The sequence below is a fragment of the Haplochromis burtoni genome, unplaced genomic scaffold, assembly GCF_018398535.1.
Source record: "Haplochromis burtoni strain Fernald_Lab_line unplaced genomic scaffold, NCSU_Asbu1 Contig_332, whole genome shotgun sequence".
In the NCBI taxonomy this organism is placed as follows: Eukaryota; Metazoa; Chordata; class Actinopteri; order Cichliformes; family Cichlidae; genus Haplochromis; species Haplochromis burtoni.
In genome coordinates, this window is record NW_024582693.1 from 485,130 (window position 1) to 511,251 (window position 26,122).

At 42.2% G+C, this 26,122-nt stretch overlaps 2 protein-coding genes across 2 annotated transcripts in view; one reads left to right on the top strand and one right to left on the bottom strand.

Moving 5' to 3' along the window:
* LOC102292322 (sentrin-specific protease 7) overlaps positions 1 to 26,122 on the bottom strand; it is a gene marked incomplete in the record, with an annotated part of 44,478 nt that overhangs the window by 9,591 nt on the left and 8,765 nt on the right. Inside the window, 10 exon segments of the mRNA XM_014340409.2 lie at positions 874 to 942; positions 1,377 to 1,420; positions 2,527 to 2,582; positions 3,048 to 3,124; positions 5,535 to 5,627; positions 5,712 to 5,846; positions 6,451 to 6,567; positions 6,642 to 6,709; positions 6,930 to 7,153; positions 7,826 to 8,044. Of these exon segments, the coding sequence (XP_014195895.1) occupies positions 874 to 942; positions 1,377 to 1,420; positions 2,527 to 2,582; positions 3,048 to 3,124; positions 5,535 to 5,627; positions 5,712 to 5,846; positions 6,451 to 6,567; positions 6,642 to 6,709; positions 6,930 to 7,153; positions 7,826 to 8,044 (1,102 nt within the window).
* On the top strand, positions 14,826 to 22,389 carry LOC121815852. Its single transcript, XM_042228564.1, has 9 exons — positions 14,826 to 15,110; positions 16,091 to 16,205; positions 16,856 to 16,938; positions 17,022 to 17,183; positions 18,052 to 18,143; positions 18,220 to 18,365; positions 18,660 to 18,981; positions 19,184 to 19,302; positions 21,764 to 22,389. The coding sequence occupies exons 2-9, from the start codon at positions 16,092 to 16,094 to the stop codon at positions 22,109 to 22,111; spliced, it is 1,386 nt and encodes a 461-aa protein (XP_042084498.1). The 5' UTR covers positions 14,826 to 15,110; position 16,091; the 3' UTR covers positions 22,112 to 22,389.

A 26,122-nucleotide genomic window follows, 5' to 3' on the forward strand; every position in this document is an offset into this window, starting at 1 on the left:
AAATACAACTTGCCTAATAATTCTGCACTCCCTGTATACCAGCTAGCCCAACTTCAGCAACCCTAAAAAAAAAGTCACTGCTGTTTAGTTTTGTCTTCATTTATGTTGGAAGTGATAGCAGAGCTGTACATTTTAATTCTTTCATAAATCTCTCAGTCAGAACATGGTATATCATGTTTAGGTGGAAACTAGCGAGCTAACTCCCTGCTAACTTCTAACTCCCATTAAATTTAATAAATTCTGGTTTCATGGATGCCTGGATGTTAAACTTAATTGTTACACCTGTTAAAGCAGCAACGCTGATCATTTTATTAAAGATGAAAGAATTTAGACAGTTTTTAACTCTCAGTTATGCTGCAGTGTTCGTTTGACTTTGGGACCTGAGGCGGACGTAGTTTTGGACCCAGATTACTCTGCGAGGCTCCTCACTACAATAGCTGTAATGCTCCAACAATCCATCAAGCAGTGCAGCTTCATAGCTTACCAAAGTCGTACTAAAACATTTTTTGATAGACTTCTGAGCGCCGTGTTCCACATAAAATCAGTTCGAGGACACTAAGCACAACCAGAATTCATACACAAGGCACACATACACAAGGCACACAAAATTAAAGGAAATTAAGTGCGTGTTATAGTGTAGAAAATACAGTATAAAATTTTTTTCATATTTTTATGGGATCCTAAATATTTTCAACAATTTATTACATTGGAAATAAAACAAATTATACAATTATTTTAGAAATTGCTTTAAAATATTTTAATTGTGTTAACTATGTTAATATTAAATATTTCATTAAAAACTAATATAACATTACTGATAAATGTGGGTTTGGTTTGTTTTCTGTCCTCTGTGCGTCCTGAGGTGGAACTCACTCTCTGATGAGTCTGCAGACGTTGTCGTGGTACGACAGTTTCAGTGAGTCCATGACCAGGAGGCACGGCCTGCAAACAATGACAGTGTTACACAACCATGGAAGGAAACTGGACAAACTGCAAATAATACAAAAAAAACAAACAAAAAAAAACAAAAAACAAAATTGAAAACGGTCCACAAATATAAAAAAAACTGAACAAAAAAGGAATAAAAACTGGGGAAAAAATGGAAATCTGCATGAAATGTCACAAAAGTAATGAGAAAAAGCAAATAAACTCAAGAAAAATGAAGAAGAAAAACATGAAAAGAAACATCATTGACATGTGTCTGGTAAAATAAGGAACAGAAACCTCCGTGATTGAAACGAAATGATGTATAAACTTGATAAAATCTGTCATATGTGCAGAAAAAGTGACAAGTTAAATAAAAAAACAAAACTAGAATAAAATCTGATCATTTCTGATTGATTTCGATGTAAAATCTCATGTGGGTGAACTCTGACCTCTTTAAGACTCTGTCCTTCTTCCAGCCCTGCTCACTGGACTCCTGCAAACACACAACACAGTTACTCAAACCCAGGATTTTAAAACAATAATGGAGAAAAACATCTCAGTGATTGTAAAGAACACTGCATCTCCTCCTCTTCAGCAGCATCAACTAACCATCACATTTCACATTCAACACAAAGGTCAGCCCATGTTTTCCCAAACAGATCTCACTAGAAGATTCAACACTGAACTGATCATCTGAGCCAAATAAACTGTGTGAACTAATGAATGTGCAGCGTGAAATCTCAGAGGATCAGTTTTGCATAAATATAAATAAATAGTGTCGTCACAGCTGTACGAAACGAGGTGGAAACCCTCCACAGACTGAGGACACCTGCTGCATTTTGATGGATTTACAGTCTGTACTTACACTTTAAATACCAGGTACTGCTTAATTACTGTGAAACCAGTGGTAACTTTAACATGTAATTACAGTTTACTACAATCAACTTCACACCTAAAGTGAAAAAGTATATTTAAACGGTAATTAAAGGGTAGTCAAGTTCAAGTTTGATTACAATAAAGTTACTGCTCATCAGTCTGTGTAATCAGTGGAGCTGATCTATAATTACAGTATGTTTACACTGTACTTACAGTATATGTGGATTATAATTAAAGTGTAAGGGCCATGAAATTAGTCCTGTACTTACAGTCACAGTATATGTTGGTTGTTTTTTTCCAGTAAGTTTCCCCATTGCCAGGTTTCTAAAATTTTATTAAGAGACCCTCACGACTCATCGAGTGACACCACTGATTAGCCAATCAGTGACATGGAGTCTGTTGATGTCACTTTCTCAGATCAGCTCAGAACACTTAGAATCCTGGCTGAGCAGGTAATACTGAAAAAAATGGTTACTTATTGCTGACGGAAGGTTGCCAGTGGACATTTCAGGCTCTGGTAGCCTAGGTAACCGTGTGATGCATTTACATGTGAGTCAAGGCTATCCTTTCACTCTCATCATTCCAGCTTCAGTTGCTCACATCAAAGTTGAGAAACATTTTAGACCCACACATGTCACAACCTGAATGTCACCAGCTTTCTGTGGTCGTGACACAACTGGATATTTACACCACACTGAAAGCAATGACAGTGTATGAACTTACTGGTGGCTGCTGCGACACGAGACTAGAGTTTGGCTTTCCCACAGCTCCGGATTTCCCTGCAACGACAACAAAAACACATTCGCGTCTACACGAGCAGCTCTAAATAAAACTACATGTGAGGTTAAACATAGAACACCAAAGATAAAAAAGATCAATGAATGAAATGGAAAGATGGTCAAAGAAAAAAAAAGGAGAAATGAGCACAGATGATGAACCAGATGTGACCTCCAGTTTACTACGAGCTGATTTATAGACCATAAAGATTCAAAAATGTCTAAATGGGTCTTTAGTGGAGAACATATTTAAGTCTGGAACATTTAATCCTTTAATTTTGGGTGTCAACTTTGAGCATGGTGTTTTAATCAGCGCTGGCGAACATCGTGCCCCAAATACCCTAAAACGCTGCCTCCCAGAGGGACGTAAACACCAGTATGTCTGGTGCCCATTAGAGACGCTCTGCTGAACGTGACCGAAGCCACAGCTTTCATTCAGCCACCGAGACAAAAACCAGGTCAGCTCACCTGCTCGCCTCTGAAACTCCTCGTACCGAGCCTCCTCCAGACCTGGGAAACACACCACCACCAGGTACCAGTGAGCTCTGCCAACACAAAACCACAACATACAGCTGAGGAGAGACGGACAGAAAAACCCAGAACCAAAGCTAAAAACACACACACACTCATGGTTTAAATATTTACAAAAAAAAAAAAAAAAAAAAAAGAGGATTTGTTGTGAAAACATTTCTTCTGATCTTGTACATATAAAAAAAAAAAAAGAATGTGTAAGAAAACAAAACTACACAAAATAAATAAGAAGGTCAAAGAAAAGAAAAATGGACATTTTGCACTAAAAAGTTTCATAAAATACCAGTAAAAGAAAATAAAAAAATAATTGAATTAAAATTTAGTTAAAAATTGGAAAAAAAAAAAAAAAAAAAAAAAAAAGAAGTAGTGGGCTACCAAATAAATACATGTGTTAAAAAATTAATTTCCCACAAAAAAAAAAAAAAAAAAAAAGCATAAAAATGGCACAAAACCACAAGAAAAATGGCCTTAAATTGTGAAATGTCACAATAATTAATAATTAAATAAACAAAAACAGAAAGAATAGTAAGAATATTTTAAAACAAAAAAAAAATACATAAAACATTTTTAAAAATAATGAAATAACGTGAAAAAAAAATGGATAGTCCCACTGAACAACCTCAAAATCAGCAGACGTTTTATTCAACAGTAATAATAATTTAAAATAAATGTTGATCTCCATTTTATAATGATTAATAATGGGACATTATAGACTATGTGCACGTTAGCATATGCTACTTCCAGTGCGGAAACTCCTGTGGGGAGCTTTGTTTCCGATGTCCTATTTGGGCCTTGTTCACAATCCAAAACAAGTTAAGCAAATGAATGAATCACGTGGCGATTTACATTTCTATAGATGTCTTGGGCATTTATCCAATATATCTGTAAATTATGTTAATCGACTTGATATTTTTTCCCCCGCGCCTCAGGGATTCAAATTTTATATTTCTCAGTATCTGTAAACAGCTGTCCCTCATTTATCGCGGATGTTATGTTCTAAAATTAACCAGCGATAGGTGAAATCAAGTAGCCAATTTTATTTTTTGACGGTGCAAAACATTTCGTGGACATACAGTACTGCACTTCAGAGTCACACTGCTAGCGATCGATGCAGTGATTCTGTACTGTACAGGAGAGACGTCACGGAGGAGATCGTCTGCAGCGATCAGGACGCAGGACACAATGTGACGTAAAAAAAACAAAAAAACAAAAAAAAAAAACATGAAAACTTGCACTAAAAAAAAAAAATCTGCGAAACAGCGAGGTGAAAGGAGAACCGCGTTATTAGCGAGGGACCACTGTAATTTTGAAGGTAAGTCACAACATACCCTTCGTAAATACTAATGTATAGAAACTCTTACCAGCAATCATTCATTTTTTGTGTGGCTTTTTTTCACGGTTTGTTGACATGCTGTGTAGGTGTGTACTTGACTAGCTGATATCGACATAACGGGGAAACATCTGGTTTGACTATTCTTCACCTGTAGTTTGAATGCTGAACATTTGCCTGTTTAAATCATAAGAGCAGTCACTATACAGAGATGTGCTTCTGAATGTGGACGATGTGTCTTCTGCTGCAGTAATGCAGTTCTGCTTGTGTTGAGTGATGTAAACAACTGATCGATCTAAACTCTTTAAACGTCAAAATTGATCATTAGATTTTTTATGACACAGCAGTGGTGAGTGTTCCCACCTTCTGCTCTTTGTAACTTAACGCAATCTTTCCGTTTTCGAGTTTTGGTCATGATTTTGGAGTATATCTTTGCAGTAGCCCTACATCCGGTCTCAAACCAGGAAGTTAGCATTTTCTCGTGCACAGGGTCTATTGAAACTGTGACGTTGGTGCTGAGAGCTGACCAGAGGAAAACAAAGCCAGGTTTTCTGTGGTTGTGACTCTGAGTGGAAGTTAAACTGATTTGGTTGCACTTTTTTCCCCCTTTTTTAAAAAAAAAAAGAAAAACAGAGTTTAATGTGTTTTTCAGGCCTGAGTATTTCATGTGGATATCTGCTGTATGAACGTATGAAGGTGCCACATTAACACTGTGCCTCTGAAAATATTCTCAGTGTGGAGGTAAAATGTCGCCTGGCCTCGTTAAAAACACGAAGGAATGGTGCAAAGATGCCGTAAAAGCAGCCTGAGGTTTAAGATGTCCTGAGCAGGTCTGGATGTTAATGAGGACCCTGAGGGGGGGGGCTGGGCCTGAGGTCAGAGTGGAGCGACAGTGGAGGAAGCGTCTCTGGTAAAGCCATCACGTGCGGCCAGTTGGCAGGTACGTGCGCTGATGAGGTGCTCGAGTGCAGCTTTTATTGAAAAGTGGCGTCTCTGAATGTGGGGCGAGGAGCTGAGGTCAGTGCGGGCGGCTCCAGGAGGTTTTATTCCAGCTGAGCACAGCGCCACTGTGAAGGTGGAGGAGGGGGACTTACTCTTGATTGACAGGCACGAACAGGAAGTCTTTGGTGAAAATGTCCACGTGGCGAGTCCACGTCTTCACCCGCTGGTGCCGCGTCTGACGGTCACTGAGGACACATGAGCACAGAGACACTCAGACATCTGAAACCTCGCACACCTTTTTTTTTTTTTTTAATAAAAGAGATGCACACTCTTGCTCGTACGGGACATAGGGGGCGGTGCCCTCGCCGGCCGCTCGCCGTCTGCTCAGCTGCTTGTAAAAGAAGCTGCTGAAGATGTGACTCCTCTCAGCCACCGAGCCGCCAACGCCCTCCAGGAGGAGATACCTGCAGCACAAAGAAGGAGGGGAGGGGGACCCCTGCAGGTGACCAGCAGCTACTACAACCTCTGAAACCTCTGAGGGAGGTGGGCGGGGGAAGGAATCAGGGTTGGGGGGAGAAAACAGTGAAGGAACAGGGAAAAAAGAAGGAAGGAGGGAAGGAAGTAATGAGAGAGGGAAGTATAGAGGGAAGAAGGAAAGTAAAGTAGAAATGAAGGCAGAAGGAAGGAAGAATAAAAGAGGGGATGAGGACGAGTGGATGAAGGAATCTGGTAAAGAGGTAAGGAATGACGGAAGAAGGAAGGAAAAACAGAAGAAAAGAAGTGAAAGGAGTGGAAGAAGATAGGAAGAAGAAATTGGGGAAGGAAGTAAAGAGGAAAGTAAGGAAGTAACAAAGAAGGATGATGGAGGGATGGAAGAAATGAAGGAGGGATCAAGGAGAAAAGGAAGTGAAGAAATGAAAGAAAGAAGGAAGAATGCAGAGAAGGTAGAAAGGAAGGGAAGCGTGAGGGAAAAGAAAGAAGCAGCAAGAGGTTAGGGGGCAGGGAAAGAGGGGAGGAATGTAAAGAAAGAAAAAAGCAAAGGAAGCAAGGACAAGTGGACAAACTGACTTGAGGTAGAAGTCTATGATGACATCATTGAGGAACTCGCCAGCATCCAGACAGGCCAGGTCCTCCTTGGTCACGGTGATGCGGCCTTTGCAGGGGGCCACGGGGTACTGGATCAGCCTGGAGACCAAACTCAGGGTTAATGCCCATATATGTAGTGTTTGTCCTGGTTATACTGGTTATACTGGTTTTACCTGGTGGGAAGACCAGCAGAGTTTAGGCTGGACTTGTTTCTCTGACCTCTGCTCAGTTGATTCGACCTCTGTCAGGAAACACACATCTGTGACTTTTGACCTTTAATAGTAACGTTTTGTGACAGACTGATTAGTTTGTGTATCAGGTTACAATCTGTGTCTCTTTATTTAATGATCTGTTTTCAACCATAACTTTTAGTCTCATAGTCTGTCCTGATGGCGTTCAGCGCCACGGCAAGAGCAGAGGAGCTCAGAGGAGGTGAAGGGAGAGGACGAGTCATCTCTTACCGTCGAGTGTCCCAGCAGTCTGAGGAGGTGCTGGTCCACAGGAGGAGGACAGCTGTGGAGGAGCAGCAGCCCGTTGGCCCAGTCCAGAGGGGAGGCCGGGCCTTCAGAGGAGGAGGGGGTGGCGACTTTGTACTCCTCCATGTCGAGGATGGAGGCCAGCAGGGCGGCCTGGAGCTCCTGCAGCTGCTCCTTCAATAGCAGGAGGATGAAGCAGCATGGAGGACCTACAGAGAGTAGGAGATGCCAGGTTATCCAACATGAGTACATTAAAACCAGTTATAAACAGACTGGTCCAGGATCAGCCCAGTCAGCCCAGCGCTGCGATGTCATTGAGCACTATGAGCCCAGTTGAACCAGTGAGAGCGCTTCTATTCTCCCAGTAAACACCAGCAGCAGCTCTCTCTCTCTGTTTCCACCCGCAGGTCTCTCTGGCCCCGTACAGATGACCTCACAGCTGGAATCGGTACACTGTGCCTCCGGCTTGCCACGATTGGCCGATGGCTGGGTATGGAGCCCTTTGATTGGCCGGCAGGGGCCCGGCCCAGCGTTGCACGGCTGCAGAAGTAGATTTTCCGTGAAGCCTCAGAGTGAAGCTTTGATTTTGGGCTTTGTGCAGAGATCCTGTGTGAGGCTGATGGATCACTGCATGGGGAAAACAGCTTGACTCTGTAACAGTTTTATAATTGAATCTAATAAACCGACTCCAGCCCGGTTATCCTTATCCTCTGAACACCACCTCAGACTCTGCAGGTTTCCCTGGGAGGAGGTCGGGCTGGTTTGGTGATGTAGAGTGAGCGCTCGCTGCAAGTTAAACTGGGAAGCAGCTGAGTGGAAACTGTGCGGTGATGGAAACTGAGCAGAGCAAACATCAACCGGAGCTTTAACCCTCGCCTTACCCGAGCAGCAAGACGAGGAGGAGGAAGAGGAGGTCTGGATGGAGGACAGCTCCTTCTGCAGCAGGTTGGCCTGAGCATCCGTCACCCACAGGAAGAGCAGCGAGGGGGCGGGGCCTTCCCAACCAGCCAGCAGAGTTCCACCACGGGCCACGCCCCCGTCCCACAGGCCGTAACCCCGAACCTGAGACGCCACCACGCTGACCTGACACTCCTCCACCCCTGAGAGGAAAAAAAAATGAATTAATTTGTCTCCTAATTCTGACTTTTTAAACTCATCTTCATCTAATAAACTGTGACTTTAAACCCATGATTTCACCTGATCATCTAACATCTGTCTGATGGAAAACAAGAGGTCATAACATCTGTGGAGCAGTGAGACCTCCAAAAATGAAGTGTTGAAAAGATGGCAGTAAAAGGAGTGTTTTTACTGATGCAGTCTCCATGTTTAACAAATCAGGTGAGACAGCAACTTGTCAATCACAGGTAGCTCCATCTTAAATCCTTTAAGACTAATGAATCCATCATTTACAACATGAACATCCTGTTTTATTGAAGAAGAAAAGCTTACCACAAAACGGAAAAGTTATGACAAATCAGACTATAAGGCAAAAAGAAAGTGCAGCTTTATGGTTTCATAGACAAAAGAATTTCTGTGGCTGCAATATGACGAGCTATATAACCAGGGCTGCACATAAGTGGTCCGCAGGTGCGCATTCGCTGTCAAAAAAACCCAAAAAAAAAACAAAAACGCCACAAGATATGAAGTTGCAACGCGTGTTTGCATACATAAGATTTTTCTGGAGGAGGACAGACATTTGTTTAAAACTCTTAAAGATGTCAAAGAAGCTCCTTTAAGCAATTACTTTGGTGTTCCTCCACCTCCAAACAAATGTCAGGAGTCGAACCACAAAAGAAGCACGTATTCTCGGAAAAGTGGTTGCAGGAGGTGAGCTGGCTTCAAACAAATGATGAACGCACAGAGATGTGGTGCAGAATGCGCCGTGAAAATCCAACTCTAGTGGACAAAAACAGTGCTTTTTATATGGACGCAAACGCGCGTTGCAACTTCTTATCTGGTGCGCGTCTTTTATTTTGACAGCGAATGCGCACATGCGGACCACTTGTGTGCACCCGTGTAAATAACATAATGTTCTGCCGGGTGTGTTGTTGGTTTTCTCTCGATTTCTGATTCGACATGCGCCTTTGTTACTGGGACCAGTCATTTTAAGAAAGCCCCCCATTAGAAGCCATGAGAAATGCAAGAAATGAATTATTGCTCAATCTGCAATATCTTTCCCAGAACAAACACCAATTGCAAATAACATACTAAAAATAAACCTGAAAAATCTGTTTAGAACAGCATACTATGTTGCAAAGAGTGAACTACCACTGGCAAAATTTAGCAGTCTTTGCAAACTTCAAAAAGCAAATGGCCTAGATCTTGGTTCCACTTGTCTCTTACCTGTGAGTTCAGCGGAAATTTCAAATTCAGGATCTGACACAGATGGATTCATGTCCTACACAGTTCTTACAAGTTCATAGAAATTTCTGTTCAATTAGAACCAAGTATTTGAGTTGATGATTGTAATTTTTATACAATGTTGTAATTTGTTTTTCAACAATTTTTTGATTAATGTTTTGTTTCCTTTACAATATTATACATTAAAGTATAATATTGTAAAGGAAACAAAACATCAATCAAAAAATTGCTCTCTTTTTTTATTCGGGCTACTTACATTTATTTTGGGCGACCAAAAACTGAAGAGTCCCTGCCCCAAGGGCTACCAGGGATTTTGAAATTTTGAGAGCCCTGAGATATATATTTTTTTAATTACTTTTGTTTCAGCAACATTAAATTTAAAAATTGTACTTTTGAGTTAAAATATGTATTTATAATTTTAATAAATGACAAATTAAAAGGGCATGAACATTTTTTTTGTATCAAAAAAATATCGAACCGTGACACCACAGTATCGAACCGAACCGTGAATTTTGTGTATCGTTGGACCCCTAATATACACACACACACACACACATATATATATACACACACATACATACATACATACACACACATATACACACACATACATATATACACACACATATACACACACACACATATATACACACACACACATATATACATGTATGTATGTATGTATGTATGTATGTATGTATGTATGTATGTATGTATGTTGATCTCCAAATCTTGAATATCCTCCTCGTCACACGCCTCTCTCAACACCGAAACGTTGTAGTCATGATCCATCGTGGTCATAGGACAAGTATCAAAATTAACCCCGGAAAAATTACAACTTAAAGCTGGTTTATAGTTAATTCTTCAGTGGCTGGTTGAAGTGCACAAAAAGCGCAAAAGACGGGTTATTGCTTTTAATAAATTCACAGTTCCAGGACAAAAGAAAGCCAAAAATGTTCGGACGCCTGCAATAAAGTTGCTGCTCACTCCGCCATCTTGTTTCCTCCCTCTCCATTTTACGATAGTTACGGGTCAGAGTATCTGTTAAGAATAACACCGTAAGTATATCTTAGTATGTAAGTATACTCTCCGATCCTTACTGCGCATGTGTAAAGTCTGACCGTACAAATCGGGTCTACCTGATCCGTACCGCGCATGTGCAGATGTTTTCTTCTTCTTCTGTTCGTTTAATGGCAGTTTACTCCCCAGTGTACGAGGATACCGCCACCTGCTGACCGAGCGAATAAACCCTATTATAAACTGAATTAGCGTCATTACAAACGTGTGTTAAATTTGATTTAGCGATAGTCGAGTGTGTTTATGCTTGTCTGTGAGGAGAGGATTGTTGGAATAGTGATGATGATGTGCGCTATCACTGTCAATTGTCAGTAAACACTTAATCTGGCTGATGAATCTTCACGTGGACTCATATGAAATACGGCAGTGGAGTAAAGACCCAGACGACTTACCGCCACTGTCCTACCCCGATATCTTCACATATCTTGTTTGTGGAGTAAGCGCTTACACTGCGAACCAGTTTCATAATTACAAGTCACTGGAGGCACACATCCAATTTACTAACGGCTGGGTGCAAGATTTGGCTATTTTCAAGCCGCCAAACTGTGAGTACGTCGTCATTCAAACCAAGGTAAGTCAGCTGGAGTGCGGTCTACACCGCCACATCCTTAAAATTCAGGGAAATAAAGGACGCATTTCAGGGCCGCATTTCGAGCAGCCTTCGAATTGGGACAGCCTTCGTCGCGTCGCGGTGACGTAATCGGCCTTAAAATGCGCCTTAAATGCCTCTTAAGGCTGCAGACCCTGAATTGGGATACAGCCCAGTCAGATATGTTTATGATGATGTTCATGGTGGTGGATCAGTGATGGTGACCTGAGAGTGAAGCTGTGGGTCCCCCTGGTGGACACACAACTTTTCTCTCTCTGTCTTTATTTAGAAGTTTTTGCCATGATAAAAGGGAAAGGGCTTAAACCAGTGTATTTTTTGTGTTTTTATGCTTTAAATGATGCTGAATGACTGTTTAATATGATACTGCTGTGTGTCTGCTCTGAGCTGCCGCATTTGTTTCACACAGTCAGTCTTTTCTGGAGAAATGGAGAATAGAATAGAAAAAAACCTTTATTATCCCACGGATGGGAAATTTGGGTGTCACACGGCTCTTATAGCAAGGGGAATATAAAATATAAAAGGAAGACACAACGTGGTCCTATATATATAAGCAACTGAAGTTCGTATATACAGGTAACAATGTACAGAAATATGTATAGAAAAATTGTACAGAGATATGTATAAAATGTGCAGTGAACAAACAAGCTGATTAGTAAGATAACCAAAAGGATGTTAAACTGTGTTATAGAGTCTGACAACTGCTGGTAAGAATGACCTGCGGTAGCGCTCCTTCTTACACTGTGAGTGTAAAAGTCTACAGCTGAACGAGCTGCTCAGTGCTCATACAGTCTCATGCAGGGGGTAGGAGGTGTTGTCCATGATGGATGTTAGCTTAGACAACATCCTCTCCTCCCCAACCTGCTCGATGGACTTCAGCGGACAGTCCGGGATAGGACTGTTTAATGTTGTTACACAGATTTTATATGAGCTGAAACTGTGATGTAGATTGAATTTAGAGCAGGTTTTAGTTGCTTTTTATGTGTATCAGGTATATGTTATCCCGATGCACATATAAGTCTCATCTTCATGCTTCAGGATTATTTATCTGGAAAAATAACTCAGTGGAAAAAATTCATGATAGATTACATGAATGTTGTATTTACCTTTGGCTATTACTGAGTGTATAATTGTTTTTTACTGTCTCTGTATCCTGTATATACAATTATTTACAATATATAAATATATATATAATGTTAGTAATAATAGATATTATTTACTAACATTAGTAATAATAGATGTTATTTACTAACATTTGTATATTAATTATATATTTAATAAATAATTTATAAAGGGGATTCGTAATTTTTTTTATATGTTTGATATTAATAAAGTTTAAAACATTAAAAAATAAAAGCGCGGGAAGTGGTGGGCGGGCCCAGTTTGGAAAACACTAATGCGCATGTGCAGTGGGTCAACCAGAACAAGCCCAGTAGGAAGAAAACAAAAGTTCGGCCGCCATTTTGGGGCAGGAGAAGCGGTTCTGCTGAAGGCGGAGTGGGACGGCGCTAACACAGTCTCCGAGTGGAAGCTGTGTTTGGAACACGGAGCTAAAAAAGGAGCTGGAGCCGAGAGGAGGAGCGAGATGAGAGGGCCAGAGATGAGTTAAAGGTCTGAATAACCTCCAGTGTGTTACAGAACGGGACACAGAGAACTGCAGTCCGAGCAGAGAGGTCAGAGGGCGGCAGGCTGACCTCCAGGTAAGCTCGTTAGTGTGGAGTTACTCCTCTTCCTCACAACTCCCCCCTCACGCCCCTCTTTCTCCTCCCCCTTTCTCTGCTCCTCACCTGAAGCCGCCTCCACCTCTTCAGTGAAGTGTCCCTCTGTCGGCTTCACTTTAACTTTATCCAGTTAGGTACCTCTTGAAGGTGGAATTACTCAGCTTTTCATTTTTGTAAAAGTTGTAGCACCTGTGACTGATTTACGGTGGTTTTTAACTTATTTCCAGCTTCTGTCCCTTAGGATTTTGGTGGTTTAAAGTGGTATTACTGAACTGTCAGTGTAGGGTTATGAAGGGTTGTTGCTGATGATCCTTAGGCATTTTAATGTGGTATTAGTAATCCTTTTTAGTGTTTTGTTTTACATAACGCTTGCTGGGTTTGAATCATATTCTGTTTCTCCTCAGAGCTGCTCTATCACTTCCGCCTTAAAATCTACGGCCACACAGCCAGAAGAAGACCTGGAGCAGATTCTCAGAGGTGGGTCTGAACAGGGTGACGGTGCATGTGTTCTCTCAGGTGTTCCCCATGACCCCTGACCGGGTCTGATGTGATTCCTTTTGTAGGTGCCCTAATGGTCCGAGGTCGGGATCTGAGCGACTTTGAGCGCGGCGTCATTGTTGGGGCTCGGATGGCGGGAGTTTCAGTCACCAAGGCCGCCCAGCTTACCGGCGTCTCCATAGGAACAGTGACAAAAGTGACAGCGGCGTACAAGACACAGGGGAAATCATCGGTGAGCCGCGTGGGGAACTGCGGGCGGCAGCGCTCATTAGGCGAGCATGACGCACGGGCACTGGTGCAGTTTGTGAAGAAGAACCGCAGCGCCACGCTGGCTCAGGTGACGGAGAGCGTGAACGCTGGGCGGAGCCACAGCGTGTCAGCCAGAACGGTCCGCCGCCAGCTGCACAGGGAGGGCTACTATAAGGAGGTTACGGTGCCCAGAGCCAGCGCCACAGGAAGCCCAGAGGATTGTGGGAATGGTGAAGCAGAGGGACACTCGGATGACGTTGTCACCGCCGTCGATCAGACAAGCTGAACCACATCACAGAGCTAAAAACTGACAGACTTATCATGTGACAGGAAGAGGAAGTGTGGCCTCAGCTTTAGCATGTCGAGGAACATGTGAGCAGACCCTGGACAGGAGGTGAGAGTGTTAGTCGCACTCTGCTGATCTGACACAAACAACTTCTAGAATGATCCAGTTTGATCTGGTCTTAGTGCTCCTCCCAAGGACTGAAACACACCTGTTCACCTGCGTACACACACACGCTCTAAACATCCAGCTGTGCTGGGGTTAAAGGTCAAACCAAAGAACCACCAGCCTGTGAATCACCCAGTCATGCGAACCATTGATCAGTCACAGTGATCAATCCCTCATGCGTGGAAGAAATTCAGTGAAATGCATCTTTATGTTTCAAAATAAAACTTTATTTAAACAAGTTTCCTCTGTCTGTCAGCCTCATAAAAGGTGGTATTACTCATCAGTTGACTTTAATGAAAGTGAGCTTCTTTCCTTCATTAGTGTAGGTGGTTTCTAGATACTTCCAAATCAAATCAAATCAAATCACTTTTATTGTCACATCACATGTGCAGGTACATTGGTACAGCACATGTGAGTGAAATTCTTGTGTGCGAGGAACAGAGTTGTGAACTTAAAAGATGATCAGCTGTGAAGATGGAGACACTTTTAATCTGTTCTGTTACTCTGAAGGCTTTTTTAAGATGACCAAGCTAAAGAGGCCACCTGAGCAGGACTTCAGGAACCATGTGAATCACCTCACCATTTAGAGCAATGTCTCAGCCAATGAAAGAAGAAAACATGTTTGATCACTTTGACCTCTCTTGATTGATTTGTGTTTAATGTAATTAATTTCTTGTTGAGAAAAAGTAAGAGTTCTTCAAAAATGTACAACATCAAAATGCAACTGTTAAAAGAGGAACTATTTATTACGTTTTTAATGTTATAACAGTTAAAATAGTAAAAACATAATGCAAATATTTACAAACATTAATATTAAGGGACGATATATAACAGAATGAAGTAAAATAATTATAAAATATAAAATAAATATCAATTTATTTGCTGTTTTGCATAGTTGTTTTTTATTGAGGGAACAGGAAACCACGTGGCGTAATCACGCAGAGTGACGTCGCTACGCTGTGGTTGTTGTTATTTAGCAGTTATCCTGCTTAGTGTCCAGCCCAAAGAGAAAGATGTTTTTGAATTAGTTGGTTAAGCTTAACCGGACGGTGGGACTCCTCCAGCTTCAACGCCTGCCGCCCCATGAGGCGTCCGGATAATTCAGCGACATTTAACGGCGTAGAGTCCGCCAGCAGCTAGCTTAGCTCACCGGCTAGCCCCGGCTACTTAGCCGCTTAGCTGGCTCCCCCGGCGGACTTCGGGTTGGTAAATTTATTCAGTTTTTAATTATTTAACGGGTCCACTGTTGTGGTAGCTTTCTGCAGTGAACACCTTACAAATCATTAACTTGTTTTTGAAAATTCGGCGCAAAAATAACCCACCAGCTGTGATAGACGGGGCAAATATATTTATTTCTATAGTTAAAGGAAGATCTGAGGGAGAACTGCCACAAATTCTGGTGATAATATATATAACGGTCATTTACCTTTTTATTTAAACCTGTACGTATAAAACATCAAATGTCTCAGTGTTTGTGAAAACACAGAGTTGTGTTTTGTGGCAGGGAACGATGGTGAGGTTAAAACCCCGAAATTTTCAAATGGACTTTGGTCTGCTCAGCATCGATTTTACAGTAGTTTTATATCGTGTTTACTCGCATATGTTTAAAATTCACTGGCAGGCATAATTTCCGGGATGTTTTTTGATTTGATCTGAACGTTGGTGGTTAGAGTTCCCAGCCCCAGAAGCCCAATATGTGGCCATTCAGAAATGCATGTAAGACCTTTTTTTTTTTTTTTTTTTTTTAAGCAGCTATATTATTCTGAACAGATTAGTTTTGTCTGATTTATTTGAGGGCTCAGACTACAGATTAATACACATAATAACTACGCTTCAAATTTCCTGAAATCCTTTGTGCGTGGTGTAGCAGTCCTTACCCATATTTATAGTAAAAGTTAGTTTTTAATTACTGTAGGATTCTTTAAGTTAATATTGTTTTTTTTTTTAAAGCTGCAGGACAGTCATGTGACAAAATTGCTTTAAATCTACTGTTATTTATTAATTTTTTTTTATACACTGAGTTTGATGAAATTCTGCATAACTTGTCCAGTTTTTTAATGGAATTTGGCATAGCGTCCCCTGTACATCCAATTCTCTGGATACAGCAGCTCTATGAGGCGGCTCCTGTACTTTTGCCTGATTGTTTTTTTTTGTATGGTCTGAGGTATTCGTGTCATTGCAGGATGGCATCTTCCTTCAAGATTCCCAAGAAGAAACATCCTCATGGCTCTGACTCCAGTCCCCTAGACATGCAGTCACCTCTGTCCCGCCTCCAGACCTCCACCCCTCGACTAAAGGTGGTATTCCTAAATCTTCCTCGTGTCATCCGTTTGTCCCCGTGAAGTGATATTACATTCCTTTAATCCTCTGATTAACCGTTTAAGGTGGTATTAATGATCTGACAGGTTAATTGTTTGGGATATTTAAAAATGGTGTCTGTAAACTTTCTCATGTTTAGTTGATTAGTCATATGAAAAGCTAATCTACAGTTTTGAGTACTATTGAGGTGGTACTGTCTCCAGTGAAACCTTCGATACTTAAGGTGATTTAGGTTCTTAAGGTCGAATAATTGAAAATTCTGCTTTTAAGGTGACTGATTGGAAGGAGTTGCCCTTATATAGAGTGTGCAGAGTGCATATCAGGATACTTCCACTCCTTCCACTCAGTCACCTTCCCCGCTGAACAGGAGGCAACTCGTGAGACACCACTCCTTTTTTAAGGTGGTACCAGCCCATATTCTTGATGTGTGGTGATGATTTATGTTAAGGCTGTTTTGAGTAAGATTGATTTTACTTAAGGTGATATAAGTTGTTGTTTTAAAGTGTCCGACCCATTCAGTTATTTAAGGAAAGGCTCATTTAAGGTGGTATCTATAAAGTGTTGGACCTTTTTTAAGGTGGTATGTTTGAGTTAATCAAGCGGTTGTGTTTGTTTGTTTTGTGTGCAGTTTTACGGGAATCAGTCTGGCAGAGGTGGAACTGACAGGATGCATTCTGGGAATCCTGTGGGCACTTTGTCAGCCAGACAGAGGTGAGTGCAGCACCCTCTGCAGTCTAAATAGTTTATTACACTTTCCATGAAATGTTAAAAGTAACCAGGTCATTTCCTTGCAGGACACCGTGTAAGCAGCTCTTAGGAAACTTCAAGACACAGCAGGTACTCAAGAGCCCCATCGGGGGCGGAGCTTCAGACGCCAATCAAAGAGCAGCAGGCAGCTGGAGCTGCCAATCACAAGCAGGACAGAGAGAAGTGACCTCAAGCTGTTTGTCAAACAGGTGAGTTTTTCTTTTTGCACTCAATAATTTAACGAGCTGAAGCTGCACCAACATCCGCTTAAAATCATAGACTTCATACCAAAATCTTTTTAAAACTAATTTTATTGTTTGTTTTTTGGGGGGTTTTAATACAAGTTTTAGGCTCCTCTGCATCTCTAATCATAACCTTAATGTTTAGATTTACTAATGTTGACTTATTTGTTTGTACATGTCATTCATTTGAATTGAGAGTTTACAGTTTTTAAAAAATCTTCCGGTATTTAAATTTATAAGCATGATTTATTTTCTACTTAATTTTTTTTAAAAATTGGTAGTATTTTGTCACATTTCAAGTATCTTTCATAAATTTAGTTTCACCCACTGTTTTGTTGTTTTAATGACATTTAATGCAGCGGTTTTACAGAGTTTATATTTTAATATGTCCTTTGTGGTGCAATATTTTAATAATATTTTTAGGTTTCTACTTAAATATTTCTTATTTATTTATTTACAACCTAATGTGTTTAGGGAGCATTTCTAAAGATTTTTAGTTATTTTTTTATTAGTTATAATATTACAATAAATATTATTAGAATATTATTAATCATGTCCTTATTATTAGTTGGAAAGTTACTTTTTATTTTCTTTAAAATTTTTGTAGATTTGTTTCATGCTACTTACTATTAAATGTTTCAATATTTCTTTACACGTATTGACAGGCTTTAGATTTTTTTATACTTTAATTCAATGATATTTCATTGGAATTATTTTGTTATTAACTATAATTGTAAAAAAGAAGTTTCTGATATACTTTTAAGTCTTTCATTAGTGATGCAGGCTGCGAGATAATTTAAATAATCTCACTGAGTGTCTCTGTTTTCTCCACCAGATGGCGTCCTAAGAGAGCGTCTGACCGGCTGCTGCAGCCTGAGGTGGCTTTAGAGCACCTGTCTCCACCTCAGAAGAAGAAAGAGCTGTCAGGTTAGCTTTTCACAGGTAGAGAGAGGACTGTCTGAGATTTATTGATCAACGTGATTGATCGTTATTTCTTCTGCAGCTTTGGTCAATAAAAGGATCTCAGTGGACTCTGTGGACTCTCTGGCTGAGTTCAGAGGTGACGAGCATCTTGGGAGTTTGAGTTCTTCTACACTGGGAGACAAAAGGTGGAGGAGAGTTGAGTCTAATGGAGACACTTCTGAGAAGGTAAAGGTCAAAGGTTGCTGCACTTTCACAGTGAAAGTCACAAAAAGTAAAGTCATGAAACTTAAGTGAGGGGAGTTGCAATATTTTCGCAATAAAATCATCAAAGGTTTTTTAGAAAAATAAGGTTTGCAGAGTAGGCAGTATTTTCACAATAAAATTGTTTAGGATTAAACAGGTACACCTGAGATGCAGGAAAAAGTTGCAGAGAATAAAAAAGGTTTTATTGTGAATGTTTTGTAAACTTTAAATTTCCTGTTACAAACTGGATCTTCACCTTCGGTCTGATTGTTTCAGAGCGACACAGGAACTCCTCCCAAATCTCCTTTGAAACAACAGACAAAGAACTCTTCTATCTCCAGATTGAATCAAACTTCACCCTCAGGCCCACAAAGGCCTGAGGGTCACGATAAGACCATCTCCATGGTCTTATCGTCGTCGTCGACGCCAGTAAGGAGGGTGCGACTTGCCTTCACCAGCAACCTGAAGGTCAACGACAGGGAGAAGGAGAGAGAGAGGTGGAGGCAGTTCAAAGAGAAGACTAAGAACAACAGGTCAGCTGTCCTCCACCTTCGACTGAGGACACCCAAACCGAAGCTGAGCCAACCAACTGAGCCGAGTGAGTTTGATTTCCACCAATTATGTGATGGAGTCTAAGTATATGCTCCATGTTTAGTGAGTGAAATTCTAGGATGTAAATTGGCATTAATTGAAAAATCATGTTTATTTTTCAGCCCCACAGCTTGATGCTTATGGGGGAAAAGTGACAATAGTGACATGATTTGAAGGTTCTGATGTCGCTTGTTTGTTTCTTCCTTTAGTCGTGCTGTCCAGTGAGGAGGAGGAGGACTGTGAGGGAAACGGAGACGAAGCAAAGAGGACGTCACATAGCAGCAACCAGGTCGATGAATCTCGTCAGGGAAACTCTGAGAAGGTGCAGGTAGGTAAATGGAACAGAAACAGAGTTTCTTCTTTGGAAACTCAGGTTTGATGCTTTCTTGCAGAACTAATAAAGTAACTTTGTTTTATAACATGTTCGACAACAGCGGCTTCAAAATCACGTGGGCATCTTTAATAGTTATTCATGGTGTTCCTCAGGGCTCTGTTTTTGGTCCTCTGCATTTATTTTATAGCTCAAGGATGATTCAGTCTTTTTTTGTCCAGTCTTGGTTTGATTTTCTTTATTTTGTTTTCTTATCGTTTAGCCCAGGTTTAGAGCATGTTTAAGGTGTGGACTTTCAGGACAGAATAAAATGTTCTATCTATAAAGCTCAGAGAACATTGTTGTTTTAAGGTGTACAAATGCTGATAAAGGCTGTTAAAATATGACATAAGTGTTGTCTTGTAAGAATGCAGGGCACTGAGGAACAAAGTGATTACCTCTGACTCGTGACATCTGCGATAATTAAACGTCTGTAAGTGAGAAATAAAGGCCGAAGGGTTCATGATAACCTCACCCAGAAGTCAGCCGGGTTGTTCCTCAGATAATCCGAAAAAAGCACAGGGGGGGATCTCGCTGGCGGGACAAGCGGCGGTGGCGGCTGCTGCTGCTGCTGCTGCTTTATGAGAGTCACGTTTAAGAACAGCAGGCTTTCATTTCCACCTGCAGCTGCTCAGAAACAGGACGCTGCTTAATGTGGTGCACTCGTGTGACCCACAAATCCGGCATTTTAAAACCATCATTTCATCCACAACAAGCAGACGTTTCAGACTGCCTTTCCAAACAATGTGGTTCTGTTTATTAAGTTTAACAGCAGATGATTAAACCAGGATCCACTTTAACCAAAGAGCAGAGTCTGGGCTCTGCACGGGTCCTTAGAGGTGATGTTTATTAAACTCATGAAATTCAAAGGTATTAAAAGGATTTGGAGCGTGCAGCCAGTGCAGATGTGTTTGCATGCAGTCCATCAGAAACCCAGCACAGTGTTGTGACGTGATGATGGTGTTGGTAGAATGCTGAAAAGTGGGCTTGGACAGGAAAGAGAACAACAGCAGGGGTCAACAGGCAAAGGAACCAAAAACAGCCCAACGAGACAGAAGGCTACTGCAAGTGACCATTTTTTGTTTTTAGTTCTATTTAGTTATTGATTGATTTTTTTTTTTTTTTTTTTTTTTTTTGTTAACTAAAATGTATTAGACAGTCAGTTACAGAGTGTTGGAAAGTCCTGCAAGGCTCAGCCAAGAACAGTCACAGTTACACTTGGCATCAAACCATCAGGTTTACTAAAATGTAACATGGCCACCTTTAGGCTCATGAGCAAATAGAAACATTGGAAAGCGTAATGTATGAAGATTGAAAACCAAAATAGGAAGATCCACAGTGAAAATTAAACTAACAGAATCTGCAGTCCCTCCGTGGTTAGATGGACTCCATCATCTTGGACTTCATCTATGTCTCTTTTTCTTTGTCTCCTTTGACTTTGACAAAGACTTTGTCTTTGTCTTACTTAAGACATCTCTTTTTCAGTCTCCTTCTTTTTTCTCTCCTTTGTCCTGTAATCATCTTCTTCGTCTTGTCTGTCGTCTTCTTCACTATTATCTTATTCATTGTTTTCTTTGCAGTTGTCTTCATTGGCTTTTTTGTCTTCTCCTCTGTGGTCTTAAATCCAACCAGACCCTAGTCGATGAGCTGCTAAAGTGAGGGCTACCCACTGCACTCTGCACAGTCAGCAGATTATATTTAATTTGCAACAAGAATTCGATGAATAAAACATTTCCAGGAGACTATGAATGACCAAAGATCCATTACCGGTCCAGATCATCTTCCTCTGTCGACCGCTGCCTTTAGGGAGGCACCACATGTGATAATGCGAGTGTTTGATTTGATAAAGATTTAATAATCTGTAGGAAAAACAGGAAACTTCACAATAATGACTCCGTGTGTGAGGAAGAGTTTGAGCACAGGAGGAAGAATTAATTACAGTTTGTGTAAATAATCAGATGATGGAGTGTAGAATGGTGAATTCCCCTGATTTAAACTGTTCCTGATGCTGCAGATTAATAATCTCAGTGAGAATCAGATACCTGTGTGGTAATCAGTGCCAGCTGCTGCGGTCTCTCCTGTTAAGATGACCCAGTTTAGCTGCGGGGCGTCCGCGAGCTCTCGGTCGCATGTTTGAGGCCGCGGTGAGTCACCTCATTTGTTTGTGGCTCTGCCGGCCTGTAAATGCTCCTCTAAGCAGATCCAGATTGGACCTGAGTGTTTGTTGTTGTTTACAGACTGAACCTGATCCCAGCTGAGAGTCCACCATCTGCTGCACAAACAGTCGCTCGCCCGAGCGTCTGCGGCGCTTTTATTGTTTGCATTATTGTATTTTTACTGCTCTGTGTGTTAGTGGCTTTTTTCCACTCACACACATTGTACCTGTGGGCTCACTCTGTCCCTCTGCGCTGTCTAACAGGCTCCCAAACCAGTTCCTGTGACGCCACCGTCCTTCCTGCAGCTGGAGTTTGCCTCTCTTCACGCCGGCCTCACGGCTGCAGATGCTAACGGGCCGATTATGGTGAGACAGTTTGTCACAGCTTCACATAAACCTGTAAACCATAAACACGGAGACGCTCAGTGTGACGGGACACAGGAGCATCAGTGCTCTGTTATTTGTGATCTGAGGTGTGGCAGCTTTACTGAGTCACTGTTGTGGGGTCTCTCCTGCCCACAGACAGGAGTGTCACTAACAGCATGTTTACAGCTCCTCTTTCCCCTCACATGTTTATTTATGCTGATAGATACATTTTTTTTCTACTCTTAGACCCTCTGCTCTGTTTTCTGACTGTCTGCAAGAACTGCAGGTGTTTTTGTTGGTGGAACAATGAAAATTTCAGATGTTAATTAAAATTAAAGGAAAATATGTGACTTTAGTCACATGATTGTAAATTTACAACTTTTTTCATTGTAAAAATTTCAAAATGTCGTTTATTGCATTTTTGTCATAAATTTGCAACTTTTATCTAAGAGTGTCCAAGTGTTTTCCATCAAATTTACCTGTTTTTTTAATACAATTTTTTTTAATATCTAGATTTCCCATAAATTATGACTAAAATCTCAGAGAACACCTTTGTTTTGTGAATGTACACAAAAAATATTCCTTTTTTTTTTTTTTTATTGATATGTTTACATTAACAGCTAAACTTTAGGTATTTTTACTGTGACCCTGTCTCCCAGCTCCAGATGTGCTGAACCCTTTAACATACTGTAATGTTTTGCTGCTGTGAAAATGTGACGTTTTATATAGAACGGTCTAAATGAGGCACATATTTAAAATATGAAATCAAATCAAATCAAATCAAATCACTTTTATTGTCACATCGCATGTGCAGGCACACTGGCACAGCACATGCGAGTGAAATTCTTGTGTGCGAGCCCACAAGCAACAGAAATGTGCAAACACAACAACACAAACCAGCAAATACAAGAATGGCTACATCTGAAACTAATAAATATATGTACAATATATAATAGTGTATGCATTTCTGGATGTGTATACTAAACATTTTCCTGTGTGTGTGTGTGTGTGTGTGTGTGTGTGTGTGTGTGTGTGTGTGTGTGTGTGTGTGTGTGTGTGTGTGTGTGTGTATACACATTTTACAAATTAAATAGTAAAAACAATAAAATAAAATATATAAAAATATACAGAGTTGAGACATGTGCAAAACAGTGGCATTACTGTACAGTATGGAGTGCATAATGTTGAAGTTCCAGTAGTGAAGCTGAGGTGTCTATGACGTGTTCAGCAGTCTGATGGCCTGGTGGAAGAAGCTGTCTCTCAGTCTGCTGGTACGGGACCGGATGCTGCAGAACCTCCTTCCTGATGGAAGTAGTCTGAACAGTTTATGGCTGGGGTGACTGGAGTCCTTGATGATCCTCCCCGCTTTCCTCAGGCAGCGCTTCCTGTAGATGTCTTGGAGGGAGGGAAGCTCACCTCCAATTATCCGTTCAGAGCACCGCACTACTCGCTGGAGAGCTTTGCAGTTGTAGGCGGTGCTGTTGCCATACCAGGTGGTGATGCATCCAGTGAGGATGCTCTCAATGGCACAGTGATAGAAGGTCCTGAGGATGCGGGGGCTCATGCCGAATCTTTTCAGTCTCCTGAGAAAGAAGAGGCGCTGCTGCGCCTTCTTCACTGTTTTGTTTGTGTGTACTGACCACGTAAGATCCTCAGCCAGATGTACACCAAGGAACCGGAAGCTGCTCACTCTCTCCACAGCAGCGCCGTTGATGGTGATGGGGGTGTGTACTTCTCTGCACCTCCGGAAGTCCACTATCAACTCCTTTGTCTTTGCGACGTTGAGGGTGAGATGGTTGTCTTGACACCAGTGGGTCAGGGCGCTGACCTCCTCCCTGTAAGCCGTCTCATCACCGTTGGTGATAAGACCCACCACTGTAGTGTCGTCCGCAAACTTCACAATGATGTTGGAGTTGTTAGTGGCTGTGCAGTCGTAGGTGTAGAGTGAGTACAGGAGAGGGCTCAGTACACACCCCTGTGGAGCACCAGTGTTCAGTGTGATGGGGGATGAGGTGATGCTGCCCAGTCTGACCACTTGGCGTCTGTCAGACAGGAAGCTAAGGATCCAGCTGCAGAGGGAGCTGCTCAGTCCTAGATCCTGCAGTTTCCTGTCCAGCTTCGAGGGAACGATGGTATTGAATGCTGAGCTGTAATCTACAAACAGCATTCTCACATACGTGTCTCTCTTCTCCAGGTGTGACAGGGCAGTGTGTAGTGTCAGGGCTATGGCATCATCAGTGGACCTGTTGTGGCGGTATGCGAACTGTAGAGGGTCCAGTGAGTCGGGTAGTGCAGAGCAGATGAAGTCCCTGACCAGCTTCTCGAAGCATTTGCTTACGATGGGGGTCAGGGCTACAGGTCGCCAGTCGTTCAATGAGGAGATGGTGGAGGATTTGGGTACAGGGACGATGGTGGCCATTTTGAAGCAGGCTGGGACTACAGACAGAGAGAGGGAAAGGTTGAAGATGTGCGTGAACACTCCAGCCAGCTGAGCCGCGCATGACTTGAGGACGCGGCCGGGAATCCCGTCCGGACCAGTAGCTTTGCGTGCGTTCACCTTCCTGAAGCACTTCCGCACATCCTCCTCAGACACAGTGTGCGCACTGACGTCATCCGCGGTGCGCACACTGTCCGGTCTCATGGTGTTCGCTGCGTCGAATCTAGCGTAGAATACGTTTAGATCCTCACACAGAGAGGCCGTGGTCTGCGGTGTGCTGGTTTTCCCTCTAAAGTCTGTGATCGTGTTTAGTCCCTGCCACATACTCCGAGGGTTGTCAAACTGTTGCTCCACCCTGTCCCTGTACTCACGTTTGGCTGCTTTGATCGTCTTCCGGAGTTGGTAATGTGCGTGTTTGTAGTCCGATGTGTTCGCGGAGGCAAAGGCGGTGTTCCGTGCCGCCAGTGCCGCGCGAACATCTCCGTTAATCCAGGGTTTTTGATTTGGGAAGGATTTAACTGTTCTGGATGGGACGACATCTTCCACGCATTTCCTGATAAATCCACAGACTGAGTCTGTGTATTCATCAATGTCTTTTGCGGCTACGTGAAACATTTCCCAGTCCGCGTGATCAAAACAGTCCCGCAGCGCAGACTCCGATTGGTCCGTCCAACAGTGCACCGCCCTCCGGGTTGGAGCTTCCTGTTTCAGCTTCTGCCTGTAGGCGGGCAGGAGCAGGATGGAGCAGTGATCTGATTGGCCGAATGGGGCGCGGGGGAGGGCTTTGTACGCATCCCGGAAAGAGGTGTAACAGTGGTCGAGAAGCCGGTTCCCACGTGTATTAAAGGGAATGTGTTGATGTAGTTTTGGTGAGACTTTCTTCAGGTTTCCCTTATTAAAGTCTCCGGCTGTGATAAACGCTGCCTCTGGGTGTGCGGTTTCCTCGCTGCTGATCGCGCTGTACAGTTCCCTGAGTGCTCGGTCAGTATCGGCTTGTGGGGGAATGTAAACAGCCGTAATAATCACTGCTGTAAATTCCCTCGGTAGCCAAAATGGCCGGCACTTAATCATCAGGTACTCCAGGTCCGGTGAGCAGAAGGATTTGACCGGGTGCACGTTCGCATAATCACACCAGCTGTTGTTGATCATGAAACATACACCACCGCCTCTGCTTTTCCCAGTAAGATCCTGTGACCTGTCCGCGCGATGCACGGAGAACCCCGGCAGTTGTATTGCAGAGTCCGGTACCTTGTCCGATAGCCAGGTTTCTGTGAGGCAGATCACGCAGCAGTCCCGCATCTCTCGCTGGAATGAGATCCGTGCCCGAAGCTCGCACAGCTTGTTCTCCAGAGACTGCACATTAGCCAGCAATAAACTGGGTAACGGTGGTCTGTAAGTGCGCCGTCTCAGTCGAACCAGAACGCCAGATCTTTTCCCTCTGCGTCGGCGTTTGCGGCCTCCAGGGACAGAGAACAAAGGCGTCTCAGGTGAGATGAATGGGGGGTCTGCAAACGGAGCGTCCGTGTTGCAAAACTTGAACTCCGGAAAGTTATAAGAAAGACCGTCTTTTATGTCCAGTAAGGTTTGTCGGTCATACACAAGGAGACAAGTGCTGCTCGTGAAAAAATAAAGGAAAAGTAAAATTAAACACAGAAGAAAGCCGTTGCTTGGGGGAGCTCGCGACGAGGCTGCCATACTCGGCGCCATCTTGTAAAAAAAATAAATTTATTTATTGTTATCGTTACGTTTTCTTTTTATGTATTTTATTTTATTATCCTTTTATTGTCTCATTAGTTCAACAATATTGTTTGTTTTATATG

Coding starts and splice junctions, on each gene's coding strand:
- LOC121815852 (XM_042228564.1), top strand. CDS start 16,092: ATGGCATCTTCCTTCAAGATTCCCAAGAAGAAACATCCTCATGGCTCT. Junction 16,939..17,021: donor ACTTTGTCAGCCAGACAGAG/GTGAGTGCAGCA, acceptor ATTTCCTTGCAG/GACACCGTGTAAGCAGCTCT. Junction 18,144..18,219: donor GAAGAAGAAAGAGCTGTCAG/GTTAGCTTTTCA, acceptor TTTCTTCTGCAG/CTTTGGTCAATAAAAGGATC.